This window comes from Apus apus, chromosome 12 (genome assembly GCF_020740795.1).
Source record: "Apus apus isolate bApuApu2 chromosome 12, bApuApu2.pri.cur, whole genome shotgun sequence".
Lineage (NCBI taxonomy): Eukaryota > Metazoa > Chordata > Aves > Apodiformes > Apodidae > Apus > Apus apus.
In genome coordinates this window covers 1,825,228-1,847,654 of record NC_067293.1, presented here as the reverse complement: position 1 = coordinate 1,847,654, position 22,427 = coordinate 1,825,228, and the positions used below count along the sequence as shown (strand labels likewise).

The 22,427-nt window shown below is 54.1% G+C and overlaps 1 protein-coding gene across 1 annotated transcript; it reads left to right on the top strand.

Moving 5' to 3' along the window:
- Window positions 1-202: 202 nt before the first annotated feature.
- LOC127389724 (actin-binding protein WASF3-like) lies at window positions 203-21,091 on the top strand. The gene is made up of 9 exons (XM_051630500.1): window positions 203-290; window positions 9,099-9,257; window positions 10,088-10,222; window positions 10,362-10,515; window positions 10,827-10,944; window positions 11,096-11,271; window positions 12,162-12,428; window positions 12,986-13,365; window positions 14,336-21,091. Exons 2-9 carry the CDS (start codon window positions 9,125-9,127, stop codon window positions 14,491-14,493), a joined length of 1,521 nt encoding a protein of 506 aa, XP_051486460.1. The 5' UTR covers window positions 203-290; window positions 9,099-9,124; the 3' UTR covers window positions 14,494-21,091.
- Window positions 21,092-22,427: the final 1,336 nt, after the last annotated feature.

Sequence of the window (22,427 nt, the reverse complement as noted above, 5' to 3'; positions counted from 1 at the left end):
AGTAGAGCAGGTTGTTCCGAGCCCTAGATCCCGGGGTCCGCACGGGCGGTCCCGGGGCGCGGTGCCGTTCCGGCCCCGCACCCCGGGCCCGCCCGTGCGGAGCGGGGCGGAGCGGGGCGGAGGCGGTGGGTGGGGGTTTGGGGAGGGGGGGTTGGGGGGGGACACATGCGCCGTGCGCGCACTGCGGAGCGGGCGCGGAGGAGCGCGGAGCGGCCGCAGCGCTGCACAGCCCCGCGGGGGCCGCCGCGGAGGGAAACGCACCCCCCCACACATCCCCAAAACCGGCGGAGGTGAGCGGGAAGGGATGCGGGAATGGCGCGGGAATGTCTCCCTCCCCCCCCCCCACATACGAGCTTGCACGTGTGGGGGGGTGGAACCCCATCTCATCGGTGCCCCGGCGCTTTGCAGCCTTTTTATCGGGGTCCCCCCTGGCTTTGCATCCTTGCGTGGAGTGAATCCCCCATCGCTCTGCATCCCCGCATGGGGGAGGCGTCCCGGCTGCTTGGCATCCCTGCACCGGGAGGGGGGAAGGTGGTTTCCAGCGCTGTGCATCCATGCACGGGGGATCTGGGCCGCTTTGCACCCCTGCATTACAGACAAGGTCCCCCATAGCTTTGCATCCCTGCATGAGGAGGGGGATGCGCCTTGTCACTTTGCATCGTTACATTGGGAGGGGGTTGTCCGGGTTGCTTTGCATCCTTGCATGGTGGGGGGGGGGGGGGGGGGGGGGTCCCTCGTCACTTTGCACCTGTTCGTTGCGGGGTGCGGAATCCTCCACCGTTTTACATCTTTGCATGGAGGGGAGGGAGTCAGGTTGCTTTGCACCTTTTCCTCGGGGGGTGGAACCCCTCAAACCACTTAGCACATTTGCATCACGATGCTCTGGGCCTCTTTGCAACCCTGCGTGATGGGGTGGGGGGGTGGGGGTGCTGTCACTTTGCATTCCTGCATGGGGGGGCTGGGGCGGGGGATGGTACCTGGCTGCTCTGCACCCTGGCAGCAGGGAGGGGCCATCCCTTTACATCCTTGCATCTTGGGGAGGGAGGATCCACCACTGCTTTTCTTTTTGACATCATTGTGGCAGGAGAAGCTGGGCCCGGGGTCGCCCGTGTGGGGAGGGGCACCTATAGCCAGCACAGAGCAGAGCTCCTTAACCCCTGGCTGGGGAATTTGGGGGAGCTGGAGAATATGGGGGGCGGGGCTACAGCCTGGTGTGAGGATGGGGGAGCAGAGGGGATAGGCAAGAAGCCTGGTGGCACCTGCTACGCGTGACACACCCCCCTTCCTTCCAGCCTGGGGTCCTTGCTGGGGTTTGGAGCACCCCCCGGTGCCCCACAGCCCATTGCCCCCCCACGGGCAGGTAAACCCCCCAAGGGTGCAGAGCCTGGGCCTGCCCTGAGCCCATGCTCAGTGATTCAGCTACTTACAGGGAGCTTTAATTTTTATCGCTTCAAACTCGAGTTCCTGCTGCCTCGTGGTGGTGTCAGCACGATCAAATACCTCTGGATTAAGATGCTTTTTAGTGTAGTTTGTGGCTGCTTTGTCTGTGGCTGCCAGGCTCCCAGCAGCCAGATCTGCTGCCGGACACGAGCCGGAGGAGGGGAGCACAGGACTGGGATGGATGGGCAGATCCACGATGGCAGAATTCATAATTCATCTCCCAAACTCCAGTGTGCCAAGGCACACCCTTCATTTGCTGTCGCTCATTGCTTGGGTTTTAGAGAAGCTGTTAAAAAAAAAAATTAAGAATTGTGGTAGTTTGATGACATTTCTGTAGCTCAGTAACATCCCCTAGGGCAGGTGCGACAGCTCAGTGGCCATGAGGGGAAGCTGGAGGAAGCATCAGTCTGGCAAAACTTCATCTGGCAGCTTGAAGGTTAAGGTGCACCATGCAATCCTGTTGCAAAGGCAGAGCAGCCAAGGGCTCTTACACATAATGCCTGTGATGCAACTTCGTCCCCAAATGTGTGCTCCTTTCCCGAGGAGCTGAAGCCCACAGAGAAAACTCGAGCTGAAGCATATTTTGCTTGGAGCTGTCATCTCCCTTGGCCCAGTTCTGAACCAAAGATGCTAGATCCTCCATTTTATGGTCGATGACAAATCAGCTGCCGATGCCAAGATCTTGACAAGTTATGAACAACAGCCTGCAAGCCAAAAGTGTTAAAATAAATTTTAAAAAGAGTATTTTTTTTAGAAGAGCTGCTCAATCAAAAATCCACCCTCTGAGCTGCACCCCATGGGCGAGAGCTGCTGCGTTTTGCACGTCTCAGCAGAGGGGATGCAACTGGCTCCCCAGGTGAGGAGCTGGCCCCACTCCTCCCGTTCCCACTTGGAATTTTGCAGGAATTTTGCAGGGCTGCATGTATGTGGGCAAAGCAGCCCTGGTAGCCTGGGAAGGGAGTGCCTGGGCAGGCAGTTGGAGCTGGCTCTGGAGCTGTCGGTCCTGCAGCTCTTCCCAAAGGCAGCGAGCGCCGGGTTTCCAGAAAGGCCCTTGCTGCTCTCCAAGGGTTTCCTGGGTTTATCAAAGCATCTTCTATGCTGGGGAGAATAAGGGTGGTTTGTTCAGCAGTGTCCTGCTCACACAGACTGCCAGCAAGCCAGAGAGATCCTTCTGTTAATGAGCTGAGCACAAAAGGGGAGGGGGGGGAGTCATTGAAGATTTTCCTTTGGTGATAACAAGTCATTAAAAACAACACATGATTTCTGGGCCAGCAGGGATCTTTTCCAGCCAAAACAGAGCTGAGATCTGTGCTGCCATTCCCATCACTCCATCCCCTGATCATCAAGGCATCCCTGCTCCCAGCAGTCCTGCCTAAGGGTGGTGTAGAAGGACCACACGTGTTTTCAACCACACCTTTCCCACCCCCCATCCCTTTCTCCCTCCATCACTAGAGTATTGGGGCATTCTGTTTGTGTGGATTTAGTTTGTATCTGAAGTAGAGGTGACACCCAAAGGTGGTGCTGGGTCTGTTTGGGGGCTGGCAGCAGCTTCTCCAGGATAGGAAATACTCAATGAAGTGACCCCCCAGTTCCACAACCAGCCTGGGGAACCCTCAGACCTTCCCATTTCTAAGAAATGAAATGACAGAACCAAACCTCTCATCAACTAAATGCTAAGGAAAAAATAGCCTGAAAACCCACTCACCATTTTACAGCGCTTGTCCATTGCATACCTGAAAAGCAGCACAATTTTGATTAAAAAAAAAACAACAACAAACACTAAGGAACCTGTTTGTTTCAAACCAGACAGGCAGCAGGATGAGCTTTTCATCCTAACCCCAAGGTAGATGTATTTATGGCATCCTCCTAAGCAGGCTTTTAGCAAAGGTTGGTGTCACAGAGCTCAGCCTTCAGAGGCATTTGTGATTTACAAGCAATTTAGTCAAGTGCCATTCCTAGACCTGAAACATCTTGCAGTAGAAGGGGGAGAAAAAAAAAATATATATACACACTGTGGCATTTACTAATAAAACTCTTTCGGCGTATTTTTAGCTGTGATTTAACATTCTGTTGCACTTTGCTGGGAAGTGTTTGCTTGCTGAAGCTTCCTGGCAGTTGTTAGCCGTGGTGGAGCTGCCTTTGGCTGGGCAGCGGGGGAGGAGAGCTGCAGATGGCCCGGAGGAGCGGAGCAGGCAGCGCTCCCGGGTGATGGGCCTTCCCGCTGGGACACAGGGCACCGATCCGGCCCCGACCCAGGGAGCAATGCAGCTCTGCCCCAGAGGTCCCTCCTCCCTTTGGCTGGAGGGCCTGACCCTTTCCCCGTGGTTGCAGCTCAACCCTAATCCCTTCTTGGCCGACAGCAAGCGTTCCTCCGTGTCACCCGGGATGGAGGGCTGAGACCTCTCAACTCATTTCACATGTGCTGTGGGAGCAGCAAGGCCACAGCCTGCCCTGAGCAGACAGCCTGCAAATGAGGGACCAGAATAGCATCCCATGTCCTGGGGCTTTTCAGTCCCCAAGGCATTTTGCCACCTGATGCCTGGAGCTGGGATGATTTCTGGAGAATCCTTCTGGATGCAGAGGTCTCAAGGAGGGGGCAGGCAGTGACATTGCTCCTCCCATCAGCCTCAGTGAGACCAGGAGAATTTACTCCCCCTGCAGATCTGCTGTCTGGTTTATTTTAAGCAAGGGGAACGCTCCAGATCCAGCCAGTGTTCATCTATTTAATGAACCTTTGGACAATGGCTCTGGAGCATCATCAGCTCCACACAAAGCAGCAGCGTTGGTTGTGCTGGCAGCGGTCACAGCTACTTGGGCTAGCAACAAATTAAAAAGTGGTCATGGATGCTTGTCATAAATGAGGGCAACGGGTCCTTGTGGTGCAGATCCCACTCCATTTTGTGCAAAATAAATCAGCAGGTCTGGGCCAGCTCTCACAGGCAGGTTCCTCCTCATGGCAAAGAGCCTCTGGCACGGTTTGGGCTGGTTGATTTGGTTTTTTCCTTCAACACTGAAGCTTCAGCCCCTGTAGGTCACAGGCTCTGCTCTCCCTCCCCAGGCTGCTTGTGACCCACATCAATCAAACATCAGAGGCTGAGAAGCAGTTTAAGGCCACCCAAGGCAGAGGTTGCTCCTCAACCATGAGGTAGTTGCTGGTGGCCCTGTCTGTCCTCTACAGATTTGTCCTGTTGCTCCTTGACCCCTGCTGCATGCATTTCCAGCAGAGCTCCAAAAAGCAGCAGCTCCAAAGCTGGCTGCTTCTGCAGCTACCACTTATTTTTGTCTGCTCAGTAATGTTGCAGAGCACCAGGATGCTTCTCAGCCCTCTCCTCTCCTGGATCTGTCCTGCCAAACTCCACAGGCCAAGCTCCTTCAGGCACCTACAAGCCCAGCTGAATGTCTCCTCCACATCATCTGGCCCAGGCTGCCCCATCCCTGGCAGCGTTGAAGGGCAGGTTGGATGGGGCTTGGAGCAACCTGGTCTAGTGAGAGGTGTCCCTTCCCATGGCTGGAGGTTGGAACTGAATTATCTTTAAGGTTCCTTCCAACCCAAACCATTCCATGATTCACCTTTTCCTGACTCAGCTTTTTTTTTTTTTTTTTTCTCTGTTCAGTATTTCAGGACTACCTGGTGCCTCCTTCTCCCTCCTGTCCTTCCCTACCTCACCATTCCCAGGCTGCCTGTGCAAAGCCCCAAGCAGGCAGTGCAAGATCTGACCCTTCTTGACATTTCAATATTCATTTGTAAACATATATGTATAATTCTTTTGTCCTTTGTTGAAGGATAGATTTTTTCAATATACCACTTTGTTTTTTTGCACTACTCTGGCTCCTGACATCCAACCAAAGCTTTTGTTCTCTTGCAAAAGCCTCCAGTTCCTGGCAGCATCTTGTCCTCGGGGCTCAGCAGCACCCTGGGGAACCCAGGCTGGGCAAGAACTTTGCTTGCAAGGGCCCAGCAAAGGGCCTGTCCCCAAAGCTTAGCCCAGACTGAGCTCAGCTGCAAGGGCTGACCCAACCAACCTCCCAGTCTTCAGGGGTTTGTTGGGGCTGTGGTCACCACACACATACCCACCTTTGCCCTAAATCAGAGCTCAGGATTTGTCCTGCCTGCCTGACATCATGAATTGGTTTCCCTTGGCCACCTTACACAACTGCTTTGCACACTGTTCAGCTGGTTGGGTGCTGTGCTGCAATGCCTTCACACAAGGTGCTGGAGATACCTCTATGTCTGATTTGGTTTTGCAAGCCCAGCTCTGCTCATCTCTGCCATGGCTCCATTCCTGACATTCCCAAACTAGGTTTCTCCTGAAGGAAGCACCCAGCCATGGGAAGCAAACCCCCAAATTTTCTTCTGTCCCACCTTGTCCCAGTGGCAGAGGGTGACAGCAGAGAAACCTCTCTCTCCTCTCCCATGCAATATGAACCAGGACACTGGGTATCAAGCTGGTATCAAGCACTGACCAAAGTGCCTCATTCTCACCCAAAGTTCACTAGGTTCAACACCCTCCCTGAAGGTTGTGCCAAGCTCAGCACTTGCCCTGCATGCCATCACCCACCCAAGGGACCCACCTGGTACAGGAGCTGTTTGCAGGAGTGAGGTCCAGAAGAGCCAGGATCAGAGCTGGAAACCAGCAGTATCCTTCAGGGCACAATTAGCTGAGCTTAAATAATCTCCTGGGCCCATGCGTGGGGGCATAGGTCCCAGGTGAGGCTGTTTAGGACCATCAAGGTCTAGCAGCACCCATGTGAAGATGGGAATTTGGCCCTGCAGCTGCCCTGTGTGGCTTTACTGGTTGGATGGCAATGGCCAGCTGAGCCATGCTGGGAGAGCCACAGTGGTGGCTGCTGAGCCTGGTACACGCTGTGATGGACTATGGTGCTGAGCACTGAGGTGGGGCCTGGTATGGCCACGTGGGTGGAAGAAATCACCAGTTGCTCTTGGCTCAACTTTGTCCATGTTGGGGCTTCTCCCCCTTGCACCATAGAGTCACCTCTGTGCCTGGCTGATCCCTGCTGCTGGGAGCCCTTTCCTGAAGGTCTGAGGACCTGCCACCAAGATCACCCTCTCAAAGGCTTGGAAATTACCCAAAATATCATCAGCAGGAGCAGCATTGGGCATAACTGAGCACCCCTGGGCTGGGGCTCAGACCAAGCCACCAATGCTCAGGATTTGTGCAAGATGCCCCAGCGAAGACAGAACTGAAGCTGGTGGCTGCAGGGGCATGCATAGCCCATCCCCACCCAAAGGTCTTTAGGTCCCCTGAGTCAGGACAGGTCTGAAGATAGTGGGGTCAAATGTTGGGTTTGCCACCCAGAAGTCAGAGGTCTTGTGCCTGAGGGATGCTGGTTCGCCAGGAATGGCAGGAGTATCTAATCCCCGTGTCCCTCTTAGGATGCAGTAACTGGGGAGGCTAAAAAGCAGCTTCTCCTGTGGCTCAGCCCGAGCTGCCTGTCCCAGCCACCCTCAGCTAAACGTGTGTGCCCACTTCTTCCTTGGTTGCTTCTTCTGCAAGCCCTGAGCCTCGTTAGAGCTTTTGTGGGGACACTAAAGGCATCGTTCTTCCCCGGGGGTGCTCTCCCACAGCTGTGTCCCAAATACCGTGGCCAGACCATATACCCACTGTCAGCCGTTCCTCAGGGCTGTCCCTGCTGGGAAGTGTTTGATCTCGCATCCTTTTTTCCTCCTCATTCCCCTCTGGGGTTCCCATGATGGCCCCGATTCCTCCCAGGCCCCCTGCGCGGGACAGAAAGCCCTGGTGGCCGCGTCCCAGGCGGATGCTGAGAATGGCTCTTTGTTCTTGCTTCTAATTACCGGGCAGCTCGTTAGCCGCTCTGCCCCGTGCTCTGCCGTCCCTCCAGCCACTGCTCAGGGTGCCAGGGCTCGGCCCTTGGGTGCAGATTTTGGGGTGACACATCAAACAGGCTCAAAGCGAGCTTGGGGTAAAGCTGCCAGTGTTGCTTGTCTCTTTATGCAGCCCAGAGGGGTTCAGGGGGTGCTCAGAATTGGGGAGGGGGGGTACGTGGCCAGATCCCTGAGCAAGTATCCAGAGCCTCCCTGCAAACCCCCCACAGTTTTGTCTGCTGAAAATAACCAGCTGGCAGAAGCCTTCTGGATTTTTGGGGGGGACCCACGGACAGTCCCAGCCGCTCGTGGTGACCTGGGGACGCGCCGAGGACGCACGGGTTGCTCAGAGCCCGAAGCAGCCCCTGACCCTAAGGAGGGGTCGGGGCCGGGCTCCTTCCCCGATTGCCCCGGGGACAGCTCTGGGAGCACAATCAGCCCCACGGGCAGCTCGATGGGAATGATTTCCAAACAACTCCGGGGTTTTTTCCTGGAGAGGGTTTGCATTTGCATCTGAAAACGCCGGGGGAGCTGGTTTTGGTGGCGCTGGGGAGAGAGGGGAGCGGAGGGGGGGGCCGGGAGCAGTGACCGGTGCTATCAATGAGAAGCTGTTCTGTCTAACGCTGCCGGGGCCAAAAAATGTGAGCTCTGCAGATTTCTGGCTGGGTTGATGGTCGGAATTGCTGGCTGTGTTGTTGGTGCCCGGCTGCCCCGCTCCCAGCGCTGAATGGCGCCGCTCGGAAGCGGCTTTTCCTTTGCTGCCAAAGCCGAGGGGTGGGGGGGCTGTGAAAGATGGGGTGGGGGGTGCCTGGGATGTGAAACTGGGGTTCAGCTCACTGCTGTCAGCATCTGGGAAGGTTGGTTGTGCTCTTCGGTCCTTAATAACCTGGAATCCAATTCAATGCTAAAGCTGAGGCCTGATGCACTTGTGTCATGTAAGACCCTCTCATGCAAGCCCTGCGGGGTCACTGCTGCTCTCTACCTGTCCCTGTCCTGTTCCCAGAGAGAATGGGGGCAAAAAACAGGCAAATGGCAAAAGCTGTATTTCCTTTTTGTTCACAGAATCACAGACTGGTTTGGGTTGGATGAAACCTTAAAGATCATCTCATTCCAACCCCCCTGCATGGACAGGGACACCTCCCACTGGACCAGGTTGCTCAGAGACCCATCCAACCTGCCCTTCAACACTGCCAGAGATGGGGCAGCCACAGCTTCTCTGGGCAACCTGGGCCAGGGTCTCACCACCCTCACAGCAAAGAATTTCTTCCTAAGATCTCATCTCAGTCTCTTCCAGTTTGAAACCATCTCCGCCCCCCACCATCCTATTCCTGGAGCCCCTTCAGGCACTGGAAGGTGCTCTAAGGTCTCCCTGGAGCTTTCTCTTCTCCAGGCTGCACACCCCAACTCAGCCTGTCTCCAGAGCAGAGCTGCTCCAGCTCTCGGATCATCTCCATGGCCTCCTCTGGACTGGCTTCAACAGCTCCATGTCCTTCTTGTGTTGGGGACCCCAGAACTGGACCCAGCATGGCAGGGGTGTGTCACCAGAGTAGAGTAGAGGGGAAGAACCCCTCCCTCAGCCTGCTGGTCACGCTGCTGGTGGTGCAGCCCAGTTTGGCTTTGTGGACTACAAGCACACATTGCCAGCTCATGTTTAGCTTCTCATCAGCCAACACCCCCCAGTCCTTCTTGCGGCTATTCTCAATCCATTCTCCTCCTAGCCTGTATTTGTGCTTGGGATTGCCCCAGCCCAGGAAATTCCACTTAGCCTTGTTGAACTTCATGCTGTTTTTCCCTTCCTTTCTGCCTTGCCCAGGAGAGGCGTGAGGCCCCGCCGGCATCATGCCGCTGGTGAAGAGGAACATCGAGCCCCGGCACCTGTGCCGGGGGGCTCTTCCTGAAGGGGTGACAAGTGAGCTGGAGTGTGTCACCAACAGCACGCTGGCTGCCATCATCAAACAGCTGGGCAGCCTCAGTAAGTCATGGCACGGGGACCCCGCTGTGGGATGGGGTGGTGGGATGCTGGTGGGACGCCACAGTCGCTTGCTCCGGTTCCAGTCACAGAGAAACCAGGGCTACAGGAGAGCCATGCAGGCTGCAGCCACCCCTGATCCCATGGGAATTAGGCAGCTAATTAAAAAATAGGAGGCTGGTCAGTGCCAAGCACAAAGTACAGACTTGGTGACATTTTTAAGACCCTTTTTCATCCCATCACTGGTCTGTGCGATGAGGGACGAAAAACCTTCATGAGCTTCTTGACTTGGCCAGAAATCGGAAGGTCAGGCAAAGATTAAATAACCTTTTCTTTTTCATCTTAGAGCTTTCTGTGGAGGAGATGTCATACAAAAGGTCTAAATCCTCGGCATTCTTTCTGCCCTGGGGCTGATTTCAGCAGAAAAGGGGAGGCTGGGAGCCTTGCACACTCCAGCATGAAGGTTTAATAGCGGCAACCAATGTCACTGCTGAATATTGACCTGAAATAGCAAGAGGAGCACAGGCCCACCAGGGCTCCTCCTCTTCCCCCCCACCTTCTAGAACTAAAATTAAAATGAAAATACTCCCCAAAAAATAAACCCTGAATTTAGGGAGTTGCTGGAAGTGCTGCAGCCGGTGTGAGGAGCACCCATGGGTGGCCTCATCCAGGGAAAAAAGGAATTGATTACAGGTCTGGGAGAGGATGAGCCTCAGCTCCTGAAAGGAACAAGACTGGGGAGGGAGCCCCACGGGGCCAGGGGGACACGTGTGGTCCCAGGGCCACCTGCCTGCTGCCATGGCCCCTGATGGGTGCCCGTTGCCCTCTGCCAGGCAGGCACGCAGAGGACATCTTTGGCGAGCTGTTCAATGAAGCCAACAGTTTCTACATGAGGATGAACTCACTGCAGGAGAGGGTGGACCTGCTGGTCATCAAGGTGACGCAGCTGGACTCAACTGTGGAGGAAGGTGAGGGGCTGGGGCAGTTTTGGGGTGACAGCCGGGTGTGAATGGGTGGGAGATGGTGCTCAAGGCCAGACCACCCGCCATGCCTGGTTCAGGGGGCTGAGGTCATCCCTACATCTCATCTTCTTCCCGTGCCCCCCAGTTTCACTGCAGGACATCAACATGCGGAAAGCCTTCAAGAGCTCCACGGTGCAGAACCAGCAGGTTGTGTCTCGCAACTCCATCCCCAACCCAGTGATGGAGATGTACCAGCGCTGCGACAAGCCCCCGCCGCTCAACATCCTCACGCCCTACAGGTAGGGTGACCAGTGCCTTGCTCCTCTGGGGGACTGAGAGGGTCCTGGGGAGGCCTTTCCAGGTGAAGGCATCAGGGATCGCACCCCATTTGCTGCTTGGCAAGGGCTGTTTGCTCCATCCCCATTGTATAGGGCACTTGGGACACGTGTCCCCCATGCACTGGTACTGCAGGTAATGACCACAGGGTAGGACATGTTCATGGTTGGACAGCAGCTTATGGCCGTGATCATACCAAACCCCTCTGTTCAGGGGAAGGAAGGTCATCTCCTGTGCCTGAAAACCCTCTCTCCTCTCTTCCTAACCCTCCCAGGGATGACAAAAAGGATGGCCTCAAGTTCTACACTGACCCCTCCTACTTCTTCAACTTATGGAAGGAGAAAATGTTGCAGGCAACAGAAGATAAGAGAAAGGAGAAACGCAGGCAGAAGGTAAGGGGAGGGTGGGGGACACTAGGGAATGAGCTGAGGCTGGCCAGGGCCTGGGGGATGGTCACCTACCTGGTGCATCCTGAGGGTCTGGGTGATACTTCCACGGTCCAGAGGAGCTGGAGATGAAGCCACAGCTTGTGTGTGCCCTCAGGAGCAGCGGCTGGTGGAGGACTCCACCCGGGAGGTGAAGAAAGTGAGGAAAGCCCGCAACCGGCGCCTGGAGTGGAACATGATGGCGTATGATAAAGAGTTCCGACCCGATAACAGGTTCTCACCATCCCCCTATCACATGGCATCATCGGAAGGATCACTGTCCCCAGATAATAGGCAGGTTTTACCTACTATGCATTTAGCTCACCGGGTCACCCTTGCTTTTCTCTTCTTCTCTGTCTTTGGGGGGGACGTGTTGCCCACAGCAGGGTCGGAGTGGTCAGTCATAGACCCATGGTAGCTTTATGGCCAGCTGGTGTCCTCCTCAACATCAGGAGCAGCCTGAGTGTTGGGATAAAGTTTGAGCACTTCCCATTTAGCAGATGAGGGAAGAAATGGGTTCAGCTGTGTTGGTGTCCTCCTCCCCTGTCTCTCAGCTTTCTTGTATCCCCCTGCCTCTGCTTCACTCTGGTGAGACCCCTGCAATGCTGTGTCCAGTTCCAGGGTCCCCAACACAAGAAGGACGTGGGGATATTTGAGCAAGTCCAGAGGAGGCCTTGGAGATGATCCAAGGGTTGGAGCCTGGAGACAGGCTGAGAGATTTTGAGTTGTTCAGCCTGGAGCACAGAAGGTTCTGGGGACACCTTAGAGCACCTTCCAGTGCCTGAAGGGGCTCCAGGAAGGCTGGGGAGGGGCTTGGGACAAGGGCAGGTAGTGATGAGATGGGAGGTAGAATAGTTTTAACCTGAAAGAGAGGAGAATTAGATGAGGTATTAGGAAGAAATTATTTATGGGTGCCCCATCCCTGGAAGTGTTCAAGGGCAGGTTGGATGGGGCTGGGAGCAACCTGGTCTGGTGGGAGGTGTCCCTGCCTGTGGCAGGGGGTTGGAAGTGGAAGATCCTTAAGGTCCCTTCCAACCCAAACCATTCTATAGTTTTATGGTCTATATTTTGGCAGCCATTTTTTGTTTCGTTGCCTCAACCCCCAAATCCTCCCAAACCCGCGACCCCCTGCCCAGCTGTCCCCCCTCCTGGGAGTACAACCGTGGGGTTTTCCTGTGCCCTAGATCTTATGCCTCGGACGCCGCCGACCACTCGTACCCGGCGAGCCCCAACCACCCCGCGCAGCTGCTGGCCCCGACGTCCCACCCGGCCCCAGCAGAGCACAAGGAGGGGGGTCTGGCAGCTGTGCCCCCCCAGGAGCACATCTACCGCCCGGTGCCAGCGGTGGGCAGCCGCCAGAACAGCCTCAACCGCCTCCAGCAGCCCCACGTGCCCCAGCCCCCCGAGGCTGTTCTCAACGGGCCCAGACCCCACTTGGTCAAGGATTACGGGTAGGGCTGATGGAGGGATGCCCAAGGAAAGGGGGGTCTGAGGAAAGTGGGGGGTGGGGGAGGCTGACACCCCATTTCTGGGCTGATGTAGCTGGGAGAACCTTCATCTGCAGCCACCATGGTCCAAAACTGCTGCTGGGACCTGAGGCCAAATCAGGCAGGAGCACTTTTGGGGTAACATTATCCCAGATAAGGGGTTAAGGTGGATGGAGGAGACAGTTTTCCCCCTGGGTCCTGGCTGCCTTCCCACCACTGTGTGCCACACAGCCCATCCTGCCAGCAGAAGCCCCCCCACCTCCACCACCCTGGGGGTCTAGGGCAAACCAACCACAGCAGAGCCACCTGGGAGCCCTGGAGGGGTGATGGGTACCTGGGATGGGTGATGGATACCTGGGATGGATAATGGGTGCCCAGGAGGGGTGATGGGTACCTGGGATGGGTGCCCAGGAGGGGTGATGGGTACCTGGGATGGGTGATGGGTACCCAGGAGGGGTGATGGGTACCTGGGATGGGTGATTCCCTGTACCCATGACACAGCCTTGCCCTCCCGTTTGCAGCCCCCAGCCGGTGCCGATGGCAGAGTACTTCGTGCCGCCCGCCCCGCCGCCCCCGCCCCCCGTCATCCCCTCGGCACAAACCGCCTTCGACAGCCCCATCTCCGCTCCCCCCGCCCTGGCCCCCGCCTCGGCCGCCCCTCCGTCTTACGCCCCCTCTCCGCCCCCCGCCCCCCCCGGCCCCTACTCGGCTTCCCCTCCGCAGACCGGCCTGGCGGGACCCCCGGTGGCGCCGCCCCCCCCGCCGCCGGGTCCCCCCGCCATCTCCGCCTCCCCGGCGCACTCGGCATCGCCGCCCGCCCCCGCCGAGCCCCGCAAGCCGCAGATGCCGCTGATGCCCATGAGCGATGCCCGGAGCGACCTGCTGGCCGCGATCCGCAGGGGTGAGCAGGGGGGCTGCAGGGGGGGGCGGGTCCCCAGACGCTGCCTCTGCAGCGGCAACGTGCCTCCTGGCCTAGAGTTGTGGGTTTTCAGTGATGTCCAGTGACAGGACAAGGGGCAATGGGTGCAAACTGGAAAAACTTCTTTCCTGTGAGGGTGACAGAGCCCTGGGCCAGGCTGCCCAGAGAGGCTGTGGAGTCTCCTTCTCTGGAGACATTCAAACCCGCCTGGACACGTTCCTGTGTGATGTGCTCTGGGTGGTCCTGCCCTGGCAGGGGGGTTGGACTGGATGATCTTTCGAGGTCCCTTCCAACCCCTAAGATTCTGTGGTGTTGGCTTTGCTGAGCACAAGATGAGCCCTGGGTGGCCAAGGTGATGTGTGAGGATGGAGGGACCTGGGGAGGAAGAGAAGTGCAGTGCAAGGGGTGGAGGGAGGGAGGAGGGAGGGAATCCATTGCCCCAGGTGGGATGGAGCCCTACAGGGCTGACTGGTGGCTCTCACATGCCTGGCCTCCTCCCAGACTGGAGTTCATGATGCCCTCCAAGGCTTCTCCCATTTCCTCTTCTGGCAAATCTTTAGGTCAAATGGTAGATTTAACCTTCAAGAATGTTCAGCCTCTTCAGGTCACGTGGGAGCAGAGGAGGAGCTTTGTTCTATTGTCTAGCTTTGTAATCATGTGCATTGCTTATCATCTCATACAGCTTTAGAATCACAGAATCCTTGTGGTTGGAAAAGACCTGTAATATCATTGAGTCCACCACTAAACCATGTCCCTCAGTGCCACATCTACACAGCCTTTAAATCCCTGCAGGGATGGGGACACCACCACTGCCCTGGTGACTCAACCGTAACTCATAACCATCTTGTTTCAGCCAATGCTTTGAATGGAGGGGAGGGATGATGCATGTTGGGTGCACCCATGGGTGCTGGGTACGTTTCCCCTGAAGCCTTCCTCCCTCCCTTTGCCACAGGAATCCAACTCCGGAAAGTCCAGGAACAGTGGGAACAAGAGGCCAAAAAAGAGCCCGTGGGTAACGACGTGGCGACCATCCTGTCCCGCCGGATCGCGGTGGAATACAGCGAGTCCGACGACGACTCCGAGCTGGACGATAACGAGTGGTCGGACTGAGGGCCCCGGGGCCAGGCTGGCATGGAGCTCCCCAGCTCCATCCCAGGTGTGTACAGGCACCTTCCCCAACGTCGATGCCACTAGGCACAGGTGGCCCCGCTCTCACAGGAGCTTTGCTTTTACACCATGTTGAAAACCCTTTGAGCAGCAGCAGCACTGGTAGGATACACCTTGGAGGCAGTGAGACCAGGCATTAGCAGCACCTTCACATTTAATGGCTTCAAAAACGCTCTGGAGGCAGGTTACTAGGAGTACTCCAGGTTTACACCTGGGGCAAGACCAGAGGCTGACCCTGAGTGTGCTTTGCTAGAGAAAGAGAACCCAGAGAGTAGTGCGTTTCCAGCTAGATGTTAAATGTGTTGATGAGAAGATCCTGGAGAAAAAGCGTGGCTGATGTCACCATTGATGGCCAGGTGGTAGGTTTGAGGATGCTCTGCTGTTGGCACTTGTAGGCTCAGGCAGCTCCTGATTACATGCATGGGCAGGGACCTCCTTCCCTGTGGAGTGACACACTGCATTTTGAGGCAAGTTGCATAGGGATGGTCATCATTGTGCTGTCGTTCCTGTGTCATGTGTGCTGTCCTCTGGGTAAAAGGGAAGCAGAGGTGTTCAGGGAGCTTCTCCAAGCCCAGCTCTCCTTGACCATAGCACCACCTGCTCAGTGTTATTTGGAAAAAAAATTAGGCAAAATGCTGCTTTTAGGGAAACACTGAACTTGCACTTTGCAGCCCCACAAACTGCACCCATAGAATTGACATGAGCTTGGACCTGGGCATTGATGCCCTCCAGGTGCTGATCCTGCCCTGTCCCTCACCCCACAGGAGAACCTGGAGAGCTGGGTCCCCACCACCAGTCTCATCAGAGAAGACCATGATGAGTCAAAGGCTTTTCAGGCAGCCAGGAAGGGGGGAGGGCCTGAAAGGCAGAGCAACTGGGTGGGGAACACCAGAACCACCACAGTCAGGAGTATGAGTCTGCAGAGAGCTGGGGAAGGTTCCCCACCAGCAGAAAATGGGCCGAGACCAGCCATGGGCTTGCCCAGTGTGGCATCCCAGGGTCATCTCTTCTGTTCTCATATACCACAAGTCCCTGAATGGGGGGAAACTGAGTCATAGAGTGGCTTGGATTGAAAGGAACCTTAAAGATCACCCAGTGCCAACCCTGCTGCATGGGCAGGGACACCTCCCACCAGCCCAGGTTGCTCAGAGCCCCATCCAACCTGCCCTTAAACACTTCCAGGGATGGAGCAGCCACAGCTTCTCTGGGCAACCTGGGTCAGTGTCTCACCACCCTCACAGTAAGTCCCCACATTGCATCTCTTCTGGGGAGAAGCTGGGCTCTGAGCCACCTTTTCAGTTGCCACATATGCAATGTCTAGGAAAGCAGTATTTTGACTATCTAGGAGTTGCCAGTGACACGGTGGGAGGGTATTGCTGGAACCCAAAGCCTCAAAGGCTGATGCTGAAATTCACCCTGAAAAGGGCTCATCTTTGGGTTTCTTGTGTAGCTGGTGGAGAAGTAACTTGTACAATCAACAAGAGCTGCAGACACCTGTTTCTTTTCTGATTGTGGTGCACCTTGCCCTACCCAGCTCTCACTTGGCAGCACCCCAAGGCAGGTGAGCACGTGGTAGCCCTGAAAGCCCCAGTCTCATGGTACAGCCAATTCTGCCAGCAGGCCAACATCCTCAGTGCCTTTGCTGGAGGGACTTGGCCACATTTGACAGCAAATATCTTCACTGAGATGCATTCAGCATTTTGTTTGCCCAGGTGACCTACAAAATCCCATCCATACAAGGGACACCAGCTCTGCAGTTGGGCTGGGTTGGACCATACTCATGACTGCTGCCTGGGTGTCCCACATAGCACACACTCAGTATTTGGTACATCCATGCCTTGCTCTGTATCCTCTCCCAAAAGCAGGCCGTGCTGTGTTACACAACCTGCACTGCTCAAAGCCCCACGTGGCTGAGAGAAAAGCGAATATTTAAATATTTTTATCTAGCTTGGCAGCCATTAAAAATACAATCCAGGTCACAGATGATTGAATTTCTCCTCTCTCAAGTGTACCCGAAGTGGGCCGAGGAGATTCTCCTGCACATCAAGGTGCCAGGTTCCACGTTAAAATAAATGTAACAGCAGCATTTTGTTGCCAACAGATAATCACTGGGTGCCAAACATTTAATGAGCCCACTGATCTCCTGAAGGTTCCTCTCTCCATTTTATCTGCATTCTTTTACTTGCCAATTTATGGGCATAGATTAAAAACCATAAATGTGACTGCCAACAGGGGGAGGTCTGGTCTGTGTGCATGCAAGGGACTTGTGCTGGAGGCAGCAGAAGAGTAAATAAGCCAGTTTGGTCTGCTTAGAGATCTTAACAGAAGGATATAGTCCCCGAGGTCCACCAGGTGCCTTTTAGACTTTTCTGATTTATCTGAAAAGGAACATGATGGGGCCACTGTGCCCATGGTACACCTGTGAAGGCTACGTGAGGTGTGAAGTCTGGTCTTGCTCAAGTTTCATGAAAGTTGGTGGAAGTCTAGCAGTGTCCACATCCTGGCATTGCACCCTAAGCGTCTCCTTGATTATGAGTGAGCATTGGAGCTGGGACTTGATGCTGGTGGCTTTTAGAGGATTACAGTCCTGAATGAGGAAGGGATTGGGTAGCTTCTAACTATCCACCCTGGACAGGGACATAGGGAGGAGTGAGCATCACACCCTACAAGAGCTCCTGCTTTTCTAGCTATTTTGTCCTGGGAATGTTTTCTTCTGGTTTTCTTCTGGTGACAAAGCCCCTCAGATTTCCTCCCAGCCATCCTTCCATCTCTGTCTCCCTTTCAAGACCCAGGAGCCAGAAGAGCAGCTTTGCAGACTCCCTTGGGAGCAGAAGCTGAATTAACACCTTGGCTTTCATGGAGGTTAACTGGAAGTTTCACTTGGAGGGAGGCAGGTTACAGGACTGCAAGTGATACTTTGGAATGTGCTTTTGGAGGTGCACAGTTGGCAGGAGAACTACATCATCTCCTTGTGGATGGGCCATGGGAAACACTCCCCACTGTGGGGTGTTGGCAAGGGGAGCACAGGCTGTTCCTTTCACCATGATTCTGGTTTTCCTGTAGTAGTTGTTACTTTAGGGTAAGGTTTTCTCAGCTGGCATGTCACTTCACCCATTGAAGAATCAAAAGTGAGGACAAGGACTCTGACCTGTGGAGTTTACAGTTTACAGCAAAGACCATAAAACCTGCACTGCACTTTAGAAGCCTCAAATCCTCACTCACCCGTGAATTTACCTTCCACTGGGCAGCAGCACCTTGAGGACTTTTGTCCCTTCCTTAAGTGACCCCACAACCACATTGCCCCCCCTTCAAAAGTGCCTGAGCAAAGTAGAGGAGCACCAATACACACTGGGTTTGTCTCTGAGTGGGTCACCATGCCCTTAGAAGGGTGCCCACTTGTCACACAGTGCAATGCTCTTTGTTCCCAAAGGAGGACACCATCCTGGTGTTGTCACCAGGCTGAGGCAGAGCCTGCAGCCAGGGACGGGCTCCCGCTGTGAGAAAAACCCTGCAAGACCTGGATGGGACATACTTGGCCAGTATCCCCTGAAGGCAATTTTGACATGTCATTATCAATACTAAAGTCTGTCTTACAGTGGTGTGGGGCCCTGAGGCCACAGACACCTCCATAACATTACGTGGTGATAGGTCACCAATGCTTTGCCCTCCCACGGGCATCTCTCCCTCTTGATACCTCCCCCCAGGTGGCACCTTCAGAGCAGCACCCAGATTCCCTCTAGTCTTTTGCTCTTAGCAGGAACAGATTCAATCTGCTCTTGGCCATCACTTTTGGGAGCTTATGAATTCCAATGTGTGTGACATGAGCCTTTCCCTGCATACCTCTCCCATGGTGGGAATGCCATGGGACTGAGTTGACCCTGAGGGACTTCCATCCCAATGGCAGCTCCAGCACTTAGCTGTGTACAAGTATTAAGAGTGCACAGGGAAGGAAACAAAATAGAAGATAACCTGCCATTTTAGGTGGGTTACGTGCCCACCACTCTACAAGCTCATGCAGTGTGGCAAAACCAGCTGCAGACCAACAAAGGGCAATGGGGAGAAGAAACCTGTCCTCCATGTGTGTGTTGGACTGAAGGGCAAGTTGTGGGACTGAGCTAGGGCAGAAAGGAGTTGAGTCAGATCTCAGGGAAAGCTTTGGCAAAGTGAGGATGGAGAAACTCTGAAACAGGCACCAGAGGCTCCACTGTGGGAGATCTTTGAGAAGCAAAGAGGAGCACTGCCCTGTGCTGGCCAAGCAATAGGGGAGGTGTCCACAGAACACCTCTTCAAACCTGGTTTTGTAGGTCTGCCTCACACCCTCCTTCAGGGTTGCAGCAACACAACTTGTGCCTCCATCCCAGCAGGTTACAGCCCCAAAACATTGTCCATCAGCCAGGACAAGCCAGTTTCTGTTCTCCCTTGCTTGTTGCTCCATTTCTGGTTTTGGTGTTGACCTGAGGGTCAACACCAATCTAATAAAAATAAGAACATATTGCAGGATAAACATCCAAGAAGGAAGGATGTGAAGTCCCTGCAGAAAACCAGGTGAGGCAGGTACTACTGCTCTGTGTCAGTAGTTAGAAGGCAGCAGCTTCAGCAACCTGCTCCTCCAGACAATTCATGGTCCACAGACTGCAGCACATAAACCGTGCTGGTTCATTAAGGGGAACAATTTTCAAGTTACCCTTCAGTTTGGGGGAGTTCAGTGGAGGAATCTAAAAAACAAGCATCAGCATCATCACCACCCCAAAACAAACAAGCAACTTACTTGTGATTTCTAGAAGAAAAATCTCTCTCTCTCCTCCCCCTGGACCTTTAAGGGAAGTCAGAGCCAGCACCACTTCCCAGCAAGCCACCAAACTGTCACCACAACCACTTTCAAAAAGCAGTTCCTAAGAAACCAGTGTTGAAGGACAGAACAAGCAGCACATCAACCTCCAGTACAACAAGGAGATGGGGCTCCTGCCCCTACGAGAGGTGCTTTTCTCCTTGAAGGCCCCACCCAAGCTCAAGTGTTTCAAATCCTGCTGATTTTCACCTGTCACTGGTGCATGTGTGTCCCTGATGCCTCAGCAGGGAATACTTATTGCACAGAAAGTCACTTCTTGCCATGAAAAAAAAAAACAACCATAAAAATCTTGCACTAGAAATGAGGTCAGTTTGGAGCTTGGTGGATTTCCTGTGAAGCACTTTGAGGAGCTATTGATTTCCTGCTGGGAGCAGGTGCAGCTGGTCTCCAAAGCTCATTCTGTTCCGAATATTGTCACCCCCCACACCCACCAAACTGACCTTTATACTGAGGTGTTTCAGGTCTACCTTTAGTTCTGACCAGTTTTCCACAAACGGGGGCTCTCTCTGTGGTGCCTTTCATCTCACATCAGGGAAAAGAAAGGAAATCCCCACAAAAAAATGAGACGTTTTGTTCTCCAAAATGCATTTTAGGAGCATCTTGGGGTGGGGACTCCTCATCTGAGTAGACTTCCTTCATTTTGTTCTTGACTTCCCTGGGGGAATCTAAAACAGGATATTGCTGGTGTGAGTCTGGGTTGATACTCAAGTGTTGCTGATGCTTTCCCCCCCTCCATTTTTGGCTGTGCCAGGGCTGGGTTCCAGTGTTGCCATCAGGAGAGCAGTGGGGTGGCAGCTCCCTAACCACACAAGCAGTGAGCAGGAGCAGTTTTCTCCCCTTTTGGCACCAGCCATTCATAGATAGAGCCTGGGCCTGGGGCTGGGGTTGGTCATTAAAGACGTTTGCTCCAGCTCTGCAGTGGTGGCATGGCGAGAACAAGGAGGTGCCAGCCTGGTGGCACCTTGTGGTTGACTTCCCAGGACAAGGAGGTGCCAGCCTGGTGGCACCTTGTGGTTAGCTTCCCAGGACAAGGAGGTGCCAGCCTGGTGGCACCTTGTGGTTAGCTTCCCAGGACAAGGAGGTGCCAGCCTGGTGGCACCTTGTGGTTAGCTTCCCAGGATGCTCAGCCATCAGTGGAGCTGCCCTGATGCTCCTGTGAAAGGCTCATTTTTTTATTACTGGCAGAAGTGTTGCCCATATTTCCTTCAACGTGCCATTTGACAGAAGCAGGGGGCAGGTGTCACTCTCATGGGAGGGTCACCCAGGACAGGCCGTAACTGGATTTCCATTATACTAGAGCTGACATTAAAAAAGAGAAGATGCTCCCTGTCCACCGGGGTCTTTTAGCCGTGTGCACTTAGTCACTAGGTGAGTAGATGTTGCTGCTCCTCTCTCTCCACCGTCCCCAGTTGCTACGTGTGAACAAGTGTGTTTGTCCCCAGTGTCGTGGCTTCTGCCCGTCGTGACACGGTGACGGGGAGGCAGGGACCACGCTGGTCACAGCACCAGCTTCTTCTGTACAGAGTAGAGAGGACACCCAGAACCATCCGAAGCACTGCTTGTAACTACATTTGTTCCAAAAAATGTCATCTTAACCCCAAACTGTTGACACTTTATGCATGTGGTAAATAAAAATTTAAAAATAAATAAAGAAAATGAAAATAATAAAAATAAAGATTTTAAGAGGTTAAAGTAGATTCAGAGTTGACTTTTTTTTGGGGGGGATCCTCCCAAGGCAGTTAAGGGCCAGGGCACAACTGTGCTACTTCTACCACCCTTCATTTGGAGAAGCCACCTCTCAAAGATCTACTCGTTCACTGATTCTCCTTCATCCCTGGCCTCCTGAGTAACCAGCAGATGGCTTCCTGATGGGAAAGTCTCCAGCCTGTTGTGTGGAGGCTCCAGGTGGCAGGAGCCATTCCTTCCCAGCCCCTCCAATCCATGTCTCCAGCCGCTCTTGTCCTTAACCAGCTCGTCATGACCCAAGAGGAAACACAGATGGAAAACCAGAAACCTGTCCTTGATTGTCCTCAGCTGAAATAAAGACCCAGACACACAGTGTGGCACATACCTGGGACAGGAACCCAGATCTTCAAATATTTTAATTTTAACCCCCCCCAATTATTTTTTATATCCTCTTGACAAATCACTTTAACAGTTTTATTTACAGTAATAAAAATAAATTACTCTTACAGATGCATGTATAATATTATACACCAGAGACAGTGCAATAACAGCATCGATTGGTTTCACTTGTTCATAAAGTGCATCGAAGGGGCTTGTTTGAACCAGACTTGGAGGGTAACTGTACCTTTGTCTTTGAGATCAACTTTGAGGTCAAGCTAATGAAAATACCTCAAAAGAAGTTGCTGGGAAATGGGCCCATTCCCAGGGGAGCAAATAGAATGGGAGGCAGGATTGGGAAAGGGGAGGATGGACTCCCACTCTGTCTACCTGCTCTGCTGGAGGAGACTTGGATGGACGCTGCCCAAAGCCTGGCCAGGGTCCCAGAGCCTCAGGGAGACAACTGCAGAACCATGCTGGTGACTGCAGAGCAGGACCTGGCCCTGGGCCACCCTGCTTTGGTTGTTTCTGGCCACCAGAAACTCATCCCTCCCTCTGAGACAAAGGATTTGCTCTCCATGGAGGATGTCCCTTATCCCACACAGGTTCTGGTTGTGACCTGCTCACAAGGGACATCAGAAATTATCCTGGTCCTTGTCACTCTCTATGTGGTGTAGAGGAAGGGCAAGGCAGACCTAAGAGGTGGCCAGCACTGACCTCTCATCCTTTGCCAGATACTGCCCAGTTGGAAAAGAACTTTTCCTGGAACAAGGCAGATGTTTTCCACTCCTGGCACCTACAATAAGGTCATAAACCTGTGCTTGTGGCTTCAGGGTCTATGGAGAGGATGTGGTCAGACATCCAACCCCTACCCGCTGTTGTGTGCTCAAATCCTGAAGGAATAACCTTGGTTGGGACACAGTTATTCTTGACATGGAGCAGAATTTGTGAAGGCAACAATTAC